Source organism: Helianthus annuus, chromosome 12 (genome assembly GCF_002127325.2).
Source record: "Helianthus annuus cultivar XRQ/B chromosome 12, HanXRQr2.0-SUNRISE, whole genome shotgun sequence".
Classification (NCBI taxonomy): domain Eukaryota; kingdom Viridiplantae; phylum Streptophyta; class Magnoliopsida; order Asterales; family Asteraceae; genus Helianthus; species Helianthus annuus.
The window spans coordinates 50348936-50359927 of record NC_035444.2 but is presented as its reverse complement, the minus strand read 5'-3'; the positions used below and the strand labels follow the sequence as shown (position 1 = coordinate 50359927).

At 37.3% G+C, this 10992-nt stretch overlaps 1 protein-coding gene across 1 annotated transcript; it reads left to right on the top strand.

The window, feature by feature from the left end:
• The first annotated feature begins 9410 nt into the window (after positions 1-9410).
• Positions 9411-10608, top strand: LOC110896671 (patatin-like protein 6). Its single transcript, XM_022143876.2, has one exon. It carries the CDS (start codon positions 9411-9413, stop codon positions 10560-10562), a length of 1152 nt encoding a protein of 383 aa, XP_021999568.1. The 3' UTR covers positions 10563-10608.
• Positions 10609-10992: the final 384 nt, after the last annotated feature.

Genomic DNA, 10992 nt, shown 5'->3' with positions numbered 1-10992 from the left:
TCATTCACACAATCATCATACGTACTTTCACCATTCCTCTACAATTCTCTCTACAATCATCCTCTTGGCACAAGCTCTCAATTCATCACTCTTGATTCCTCTTTCTATCTAGAATCAATCCAAGGTAATTGTTTAATGATTGTTGTTGTTATTAATTCTTGATTATGTGATTCATGTAAACCCTAGTTCTTCACATAATAGTTCTGTGATTATTGATTGAATTCTGATTATTGTGAAATGATGTTGTTTAGTTGTGTAATCGTTTGCCTGATGTCAAGATACATGACATGTTAGAATTGTGATTGATAATTGGATTACAACAATGGCCAGTGTATGAAATTAGGGTTTTGATCGTAGTATGTAACTGTTCCATTGATCCTGTAAACTGGTTTTGGAATTCACGCTTGACTGATAACTCTGAGTTTTACCCTAGTCCGAACTTTATGAATGATATAAAGGGCCCGAAGTTTGTAAATATGTTTTGTCTGAGTTTTGTAATGAAAGCATTAGATCCGAGTTTGTTATGATGAATACTAGTCCGACTTTCTTGAATAATATATGAGGTCCGAGCTTGAGGTGTTATGTTAGTCCGAGTTTAATTGTAAACATAAAGGTCCGAATTTTTATATAGACAACAAAGAGGTCCGAGTTTTGGTTATGGTATATGTCCGACTTTTATATGGAAGGGATAAGTCCGAATTTTTAAGTGATGTTTAACCTTGTCCGACTTTTGGGTAACACAAGGGAGTCCGACCTTTGTGATGTTATCTTGTCCGAGTTTTGCTTGTTATAGTGTTGTCCGAATTTTTTGTAAGGTTTGTAATTGTCCGACTTTTCTATGTTAAGAGACATGGTCCAACTTTTAAGGGAGTGTTATGTCCGAACTTATGTTGGTTTGGGGTTGTCCGAAGTTTATAAAGGGATAGGCTTGTCCGACTTTTAAAGAGACAAGGGAAGGTCCGAATATTATACACATCACAAGGGGGATCCGACTTTTGTCAAGGGTAGTATGGTCCGACTTTTTGTGACTAGTATAATCAGGGTTTCGTGATTATTAACCTAGTCCGACTTTTTGAGAAGCACAACATGGTCCAACCTTTAGCTAGGGATGTTTGCCTTGTCCGAGTTTTAATGTATGCACACATGATCCGAATTTTAGTAATGTTACATGTTCTGAGTTCTGTAAATGTTTGAAAAGACTAAGTTTATATTGATGCCAAGTTCAGAACCCTGTGTGAGGAACAACACGCTATTGTATGCTACTGTATGTGATTATGTGATACTGTATGTCATGTCACTGCATGTTATTGTACGTATATGCAATCTATGCCATGCTGATCTGTTAGAACATTAAGGAATTGAAAACCCTAATTGAATGTAGATACTTACATCGAGTTTATATGCAATGTACCCTAGGTCGTGTGTAACGGACCTAATCATTTATTTACATTAGAAGCAATAACATACCTAGCAAACCAAGGTGAGTTCACACCCTTACCAAGGCATGGGATTCCCGAGGTTGGGAATGGGATTGAAGGAATATATTTGTACTTACACTGTTACTAGACTATCTACCATCGTCCTCGGATGTGCAGGACACATACGTAAAACCTACGTATACTTGTATTCATCACTGTCCCTAGGTTGCGAAGGACACTCACGTAAAACCTACGTGAACTTATACTTACTACTTCCTCGGTTGTGTCAGGCACTTACGTAAATCCTACGTAAACCCCCGCGTACCCCTGTCCTCGGTTGTGAAGGGCACTTACGTAATACCTACGTAAACTTTGTACGCACTACTGTTCTCGGTGAGAAGAACACTTATGGTTACAAATAGTCTAGTGTATATGCAACATGGGAAGCCCCCACCAATAGAACATACTATCGGCCCAGTAGAGCCACACGTTACAAACGAACTTACTATTACGCACTTACTTTCTGTGAACTCGCTCAACTAGTTGTTGACTCTCTGTTACATGCCTTGCAGGTCGTTAGGTATACATGGAGCTTGCATGGGGAGGCGCGGTCGTTGTGGACAAGGATCGTGATTGCTTTGATTAAACTCTATGACTTTACATACTTTATTTACATTGGGCTTTTACTCAATTGCTTCCGCTAAACTTTGTTATTACACTTATGTTTTGGAACACCTTTCATATGGATTGCTTTGGTTTAAATACAATTACTTTTACTATATACATTGTTCTATATAATTGGTGGCTTGATCCTGGTCAGTCACGCTCCCAAGCGGTGATACTCCGCAGGTGGATTTTGGGGGTGTGACAGTTTTGACTTCTTTGACTATAGTTAGTCTATTTTTATGTGTGTACGTTGGTTGTATTATGTGGAGTAATTATTAAAATCGAAGTAATCGAATGTTTATCACTACGAAACGCTTTACGGCTGTGAATAATAGGAAGTAACAATGCGATAAAGTCAGTTAACCAATAATCAAGTTAATCAAATCATCATCAAACTCGAACCTCGAATTGTGCAACTTTGGTGGTATTATACGTGTGTGTGTGCCTTATGTGTTACTTGTGCGTGTTTACTTTAAGTTATGTGTGGTAATCAATCGAATCGAAACTCAAAACTCAAACGACTCAATCAAAATCGAATCATGATAATTGGTGGAGAAGGGATAGTGCAAGATATAGATGCTTGTATGTTGATATAGTAGTTGGGATTAAAAGTAATTTGAGTAGGAAACTTTATCGTACTCGCATCGTCCTCAATTGAAATCGAAATATCAAAAATCGTCGCACCGAACACTCGAATCAGGCAGCTGAACGATCAGGCTGCCAGCCGATCGAACAGCTAGCCGATCGGACTGCTGTTCGATCGGACAGGCTGTCCGATCGTGCTGCCTGACCGATCGGCTAGCTCTTTCCCCATTTGGCATCCTATAAATACCCCTGTCATTGTCATCTTTTCTACTTTTGGAAACCTCTGTCCGACCAACACGCTTAGCTCATCCTTTCCTTAGATTTCTCTCGATTTCGGTAAAATTTCATCCTAAATCTTGTACTTTCTTGATCTACACACGCGCTCCTACACCTTTCTATCTTTCAAATCTTAACTTTTAACCGTGAAAACATCAAGATTCAAGTGTTCTAGGATGATGTCATCATGGTGCTCTTGAAGAACTTCATGTTTTGGCCTTAATCCACCAAGAATAACTTGGATCTAGCCAATGTCCACATAAACAAACAAAGATCTGTTATAGATCTAAACATATACACGGTGAAAAGGATTGAAAGATGGCTTTCCAACTTTCTTTCAACTCTTTTACACTCAATGCCTTCAAACCGATAGAAACGGAGCTTGAGCCGACTTGCTAATCAACTTGGTGGCTGCATGGTTCCAGATCCGGATTCTATCCACGAGGTTCACCGATTTCGGGTTCAACATTAAACAACCGTCTCAAACAGTTCACTGACCGGGTTGGGTGATTCCTGTCCGATCAGGAGAACCAAGTAAAGACGAGTATATTTTTTCTATTGTTCAACTCGTTCTCAAAATACCTCAATAAAACGACAGAAATCAGAACAGCCAAGTGTTAGACGAACAAGTCGTCCAGGTCAGGATGCTGACCGATCGGACTGCTGTCAGTCCGATCGGACTGCTGTCCGATGACAGTCAGCCGATCGACCGGCCAGCCGATCGGCTAGCACAAGGTCCCACACCTAATTTATTTTGAAGCCTAGTATTGAACGAACTTCTGTTTGATCGGACTACCGCCCGATTGAATTACTCTTTAAATCATGAGATACTATGCTTCAACACTTAATCGATTTTCAACATGTTCAACGCATTTGGAGTGCCACCCGATCGAACAGCCGTCCGATCAGGTGACACCCTGCTAAGGACTTGCTTGCTGAAGTACCTAGCCGATCGGGTTGTCGGCCGATCGAACGACCGTTTGATCGACCGACCTGAAAGGTAAAGATGCTTCAATGTTTTCAAATGCTACAACGAAAACTTCAAAAGACAAACCATCATACACAAACACATCTTACTCAAAGGAAGAAACAATCCACTCGAACAGCCATCCGATCGGCCTACCGACCGACCGGACAGCTGTCCGAACGGTCAAGCCGTCCGACATCCGATCGACCTGTTGTCCGAGACTCCAACACTTGTTTCCGTTTTACGCGTTGCTTATCATTATGCTATCGAACTATTCAGGCTAACCCTACTCTCAAGCGCTCCCTTCAATCCATCAACCGCTGTGAGTATACTCGAACCCCTTTTGCTTTAGCACTTTTGGGTGTTACATACGTTACTTATTCTAAATCACAATCGAACACACTACGCAATTACTTTAAACGCTAACGGTTACCGCATGTATTACGTGACTAAATGAATGCTTGTTGTTATGTTTACACGTGGAATGATGTCTACCTGCCTTAACGGCGATAGTATTATAGTTTGGACTCAGCACCCGTTCACACGGGGGTTAAGGCCAATTACTTGCATGGATTATGGTGGTAATCATGTATTGCGAACTGTCTCGGGCAGTGAACCCGCAGTCGTTGGTAACGATAGATCCATGTCGATTGATGTGGGGTAAAATACACATATTTGTCCCATGTAAATTGTATAATTTTTGTATAGTTTTTATTTGTTCTTTTTAGCTTTTAGTATTATATTATATTGTTTTGTGTTTTGCTAGGTCCTGGTGCAAATGGAGCGAAAACGAGTAATATGGAAATAACCAGCCAGTTGGGTAGAGTGAGATGCCAGAGACCGAATAAAAATTAGCATTTTTTCTTGAGTGAGCCGAGCCCGCTATCTCTAAATCAGCTATTAGAAAACTGCCACACATATATATATATATATATATATTTCTCTTTGGTTGGCTAAGATAATTTATTAGAGAAGGAGCTGGGCCGTGAGAGGTGATTATGTCCAATAGAATAGTGAATTTTGGTGTATTAAAGGGAATTCGCAAAAGGAAAACTACTGCAATTATTAAATCGTTGAAGGGTGTTTCATATTAGAAGAAAGAAACAAAAGGGAATATATGCATACATATGCAGCTAAGGGAGGCCGCTATTTTGCTGGTTGGGCCGAAGCCCATGTTTTGGGGAACGAATTAAAGGAGGCGGCCATATTATTTTAAGGTAGAGGAGTTAAAAGAAAGTCAGACGCGTCGATTAAAAAAGGAGGCTAAGAGCAGATCAGAGAGGAGACGATCGGAGATATCAACTGGGACGAATTGTGAAGCAACTTTTGAAGGTTACGGAATCTACGGGATCGAGCGAGAAGCTTGGAGAGCAAGGAATAAACGGGTTTTTATACTCGATTTCTTTAGTTTTCTATTTTTCTCCGCTCGTTGTCGATGAATTCTTGTTTTAAACCTTGTTTATTTGCTTTTAAAGTTATGATTATTGGCTAACATTTAAGCCACCTAGATTTGATGAATGGATTAAAATGAAGTTTTTACCGTTCTTGTTAATTGCATGAATTTTATGGATTGATTGTGTTTAGTAAAGAGTTTGTTTTATTGATTTGATGTACATGTGTACTTTAACTTGGTTTATTATTGTCATTTGCTTCTTATGATTCTTAGTGACGGTCTATATCACAATACAGAGTTGTTAGGGTTTTGATCTTGGTGAGTGTCTATATCACGTAATAGATCTTAATTCTTTAGGAAGAATCGGCCGATAACCTCTAGAAGTAATTGTTAGTAATTTGCTAGGTTTTAGTGTTCTGCTAGTCCTAATACCTGAAAAGTGAGGGGTTATTGGTAGGTCTTACCCGACGAATTGCTTTAGATAGTTCTTGGAAAAGGTTGTGTCTTAGTTGCCCCGTCAGTTTTATTAGTCTATCAAGTCAAGTTAATTAATTCAAACTACCCTAGATCTATGATTGGAAAAGAGTAGGTCAACATTAGGGTACTTACACAATAATTAGACAATTAGGAAGGCGTCTAATAACTGGTAGGATTAACAGCATAGGTAGTTCCACAGGTTTCTCCTTGAGAAGGGTCGAGGGGCTTAGTTGGTTCTTAATAGGTTTAGTACCTTAAGATCCCGGTTCCATAATTCATGCACTTAACTTAAATGGTAATTCTTTAAAGTCAATCCAGGATTCTAGTCTAGGTGGTCTCGTCTCTCATATAAGAATCGTCTTTGTTTTCTTTCGTATTTAGTCTAGTTTTAGTTAATTAATTAGTTTAAATAGATTTCCTTAGTTTTTTCAGTAACCCCCCCTCCCCAACCAATTAAACAGTTAGAGTCTGTGTCAGTTTAGGTCTAGATAGAGGCTAATTAGCGTAATTAGAGAGTCTCGTGGGTTCGATACTCGGACTTACTGTAGCTATACTGCATTGATCGGTACACTTGCTGGTTGCGTGGTTTAGTTTTAGATCGAGTCTAAGTTTATAAATTTAAAGCTTAGAGTGTCTAGATTAGGTTAATTTAAGTAGTTTTTATTTAACCACTTTTAGCACATCATCGATAATTAACACGCTTCGTTTTCCTCTGTATACGTGTTGGTTATGCTATTATGCTATTATCAAACTTGTATGCTCACCTTTACATTTTATGTATTGAATTTATTTTAACGTATGTGATCGGTGTTTAAGATGCTTATCTTGTAGGAAAGCGAGGCTAGAATAAAGCTCTAGAGCCCAACAAATAGTTGTCGGTAGTGGTCTAGTTATGGGTCTCTAGAAGCAGATAAACAATTGCTGTATTTAAAATCTGAGTTGTCGGAACAGAAACATTTGCCTGGATTTTATCTGTAATAATTGGTTTGCTGTTTGAGATACGGTATGAGACGTATTATTTAATTGAATAGTATTGATAATTGTTATGGAAACTTCTGGACAATTTGTTTCGCTCAGTGCCATGCCCCGATGATTCCGCCATCGGTTGGGGTGTGACACTAGGTCTCTCTGGAGGTCGTCGATCCAAAACCGAGCCGAATCAGGCTTTACAGCAGTGGGCCTTCGGACGGACGTGTTTTCCCCGGAACCCTTGACCGTTAAAAAAACATATATTTCAAATCTTTTGATACGGTCAGCTTTACTCATAGTTCAGCACTTATTATATTTTTATTTCATGCATTAGTCATTAGTGGGTAGTTAAAATTACTTTAATGAAGATGTAACATGTCCGCGTTCAATTCTAAACAAAACCAGATTATGGAATAAAAACATAAGGGAGTAACATAATATGTTTATACGTGGTGGTGCACAAATATAACGTGTGTTACAAAAAGAGTGAGACAACCTGTTACATAATCTTTTTATGTGTTTATGTATTGTTATAGTTAAAGTCAATTTTATAAGTGTTTATATGATTATAATAACTTTCTACTTAAAGTTACTTCTGAATTTAATTATAGTTAAAGTCAATTTTATAAGTGTTTATATGATTACTAGATTAAGCCCCCGTGTTGCAGTGGTTGTCGTAAAACTGTGTCAAATAGTACCAATGGTATACCACTATCAGCGATCACTAACATTGGAAAAGCTCGTAAAAACAAAATAAATAAAAACGGAAAAAAATAAAGGCGAGCAAAAAGCAGACATAAAATATTTGAATCACGCACACTCGTTGCAGAGAAGTTAAACTGAAACATAGAACATAGAAAAAATAACTAAGTCAATCGAGGACTCGTGTGTTGCGAGGAACTTGGCAAATGGAGAAATATTGATTTGTTGTGACGGGCCAAACAGGAAAAAATACACGAAAAAATGTTGAACCATACACGCACGTTGCAGTGCATTAACTCACAAAATTTAGAATGAAACGAAAACTTGGGAATGATGAAAAGTATGGTGGACCAAAATTAAAAAATAAAAAAAGTTGGGATTAAATTGCAAAAGATAAAAAACTTAAGGTTAAAAGTAAAAAGCAAAGATTCTAAATTGCAAAAAAAAAAAAAAAAAAAGTAAAAGTTTTGGGTTAGAAATGAAAAAAGAAAAAAAAAACCTATACATGAGGTAAAACAACATAAATTAAAAAAAAATAAAAATATTATTTTTGTAAAACTTGAATAAACTATTATATTAATAGAGTAAACTCTAGTTAATGGTTAAATACTTATTTATTATCTGCATAGTACACCGATATGATTTCAAATTATTTATTATTCTTTAATTAGTTTAATATTTATGAATTAATTATTTTCATATTAGTTTAAGAGATATTAATAATTTATTAGATATTAGATTTAGATATTTATAATATTATTAAATATTAATTGTATTTATTAATATTAAAATAAAGATAAGGATAAAGATAAAGATAAGTAATATTATATATTGGTTATTAATATTAATATAAATATCAATAAAATTTATGAGATTGAAGGAAAGAATGTCATATGGCATTATTTGTAGTCTTTTATTAATATTTAGATTAGATTATAACTTTCTACTTAAAGTTGTTTCTGAATTTAAAGTGTGTATAAATTAATGGAAAATCACAAAACTAGACATCGAACGAAGTTATTTGCGGAAATGAACATTGGATGCGTCTAGGGTAGACACGTCACTGAAATAAATTGCACTAGATGCGTCTAAGGTAGACTCTTCAGGTAAGCCAATCAAAATTCGATGCGTGTCATTAACCTTACGCGTTTTTTTTTTTTTTTACTTTTCCATCAAGATTTTAAACAGGCATAGTTTTTTCTTACGTTAATATTTAAAAAAAAACACGTACTCTAATTAAAGAGAAATTATTATCTTTATTATGGTGTATTTTTTTAAATACTATCGTATGAAAATATTATGTCCGTCTAAAAATCGTGGTGGAAAAGAAAGAAGGAAACACATAAATTAAGCCATGGTACGTTTTTCGACAAATCAGACATTTTTAGACGCACGCATCATATGTTTATATTAGATGCATCCTCTACACTTTTAGAAGCATCAGACAATTTTAGACGCATCTAGTGTTCATCTTACACAAATCCTCTACATTTATAGATGCATCCTTTACACGTGTCAAATTTTTATTAACTTACCTGAAGAGTCAACCTTAGACGCATCAAGTGTATCTATTTCAGTGATGCGTCTACTACGTTGTACGCATCACACGTTTATTTTCGCATACTCGTTTGATCAATGTATATTTTTGTGATTTTCCCATAAATTAATGTGTGTGTACACACATAAAGTATCATAAATTTATGTCATAGGCCAATCAGGTTGAGTATTGGTGATTGTCACTGCCTATGACATAAATATCTTGAAGATGAGTGAAACTATATCTTATTTCTTACTTGGCGGGAGAATTACCTAATATTCTTCTGGTTGTTTGAGTAAAAATAGCAAGTGAATTGAAAGCTATATTTGTCCAGAAATTAAATACAGAAGTAGAAAATAACAATTATTTAAGAGTTATGAAACGAAATCATAATAGTTATAGTAATCGACTATTTATTTGATGAATGATCAGAGAGGTAAAGTTTGTGTGCTCTCGATTGATGGCGGAGGAATGCGGTGTATTCTCGCCGGAAAAGCATTAGCTCACCTCGAAAACGCTTTGAAAGAGAAATCCGGTGATCCAGATGCAAGAATCGTGAATTATATCGATGTTGCCGCGGGTACCGGTGTCGGAGGTGTTTTCACGGCGATGTTGTTTGGAAGCGAGAATAAGACGGTTCCGATTTTTAAAGCGGAGGACACGTGGCGGTTTTTGGTGAAGGAAGGGAAGCGGTGGTATAATGGTGGTGGTGGTGGTTTGTTAACAAGGATCTTTCGTGGTAGAGGCGGAGGCGGGGGTGGTTTACGGCATGCCACGGTAGCATTTGAAAAGTCAATGAAAGAAGCGTTTGTGGTCAATGGACGGAGTTTGACTTTAAAAGACACGTTGAAGCCGGTCTTAATCCCTTGCTATGACCTCGCCAGCTCGGGCCCATTTGTTTTTTCCCGAGCTGACGCTTTGGAAACGGACAGGTTCGACTTCCGGCTCTGGGAGATCTGTCGTGCCACGTCAGCCGAGCCAGAAGTATTCAAACCTGTTCTCATAAAGTCTGTGGATGGGAAAACCAGATGTATCGCGGTTGACGGGGGGTTAGCAATGTGTAACCCCACCGCAGCCGCGATAACTCACGTGCTACACAACAAGCACGAGTTTCCACACACTCGTGGAGTGGAGGACCTTTTGGTACTTTCACTAGGAAGCTTTCAACCTCTTGAAGGAAAATTAGATTATGAGCAAGTGAAAAGGTGGAAGGCTAGAGGCTGGACTCGACCGATGGCTCGAATTAGTGGTGATTGTTTGGGGGACATGGTGGATGATGCCGTGGCGATGTCGTTCGGTCAGAATCGTTGTAGTAACTATGTTCGTATCCAAGTGTATTCAAACAAAGGTCCGAATGTTGATGCGGATCCTAGTGTTAGCAATTTGATAGAAATTGCTAATGAAATGCTGAAGCAAAAGAATGTTGAATCTGTGATGTTTGGTGGTAAGAAGATAGGAGACCACACCAACTTTGAAAAACTTGAGTGGTTTGCCGGTGAATTGGTGTCGGAACATCGGAGGAGGAGTGGTCGATTTGTTCCCACTATTGCATTCAAGCAAACCACAACATAAATAAACAAAACAAAAAAGGTATGAAACTAAAATTTAACTTTATATATATATAATATATATATATATATATATATATATAGGTAAAGGATCCTGTACAAAGTCCAACTTTTGTAAGAAGTGTGAGAAATAATGTGAGAATGACAAGTGTCCCTAATCTTAATTAATTCAAAAGGGTATATTAGTAATTGTCCATTCTTATCAATTAATTGATTTCCTAGATAATTGCTAAAAAAAATAACCGCTGATGAGTTTTTTTAGGATGGTGATCGTAAATTCTCATCATAAAATCGCCATTAATTCTCAGATCATCTTCTCCGACCATCGTCTGCATCTCCGACCATCGTCACCAATTTCTTTCGTCTCCACAAATCATTCACCGTCATGGTGTTTTTGTATTTATAAAACACCACGCCATGAATAATGTCTCCTG

What these genes read in the sequence shown, in the direction of transcription:
- LOC110896671 (XM_022143876.2), top strand. Translation starts at nt 9,411, where the DNA reads ATGAATGATCAGAGAGGTAAAGTTTGTGTGCTCTCGATTGATGGCGGA.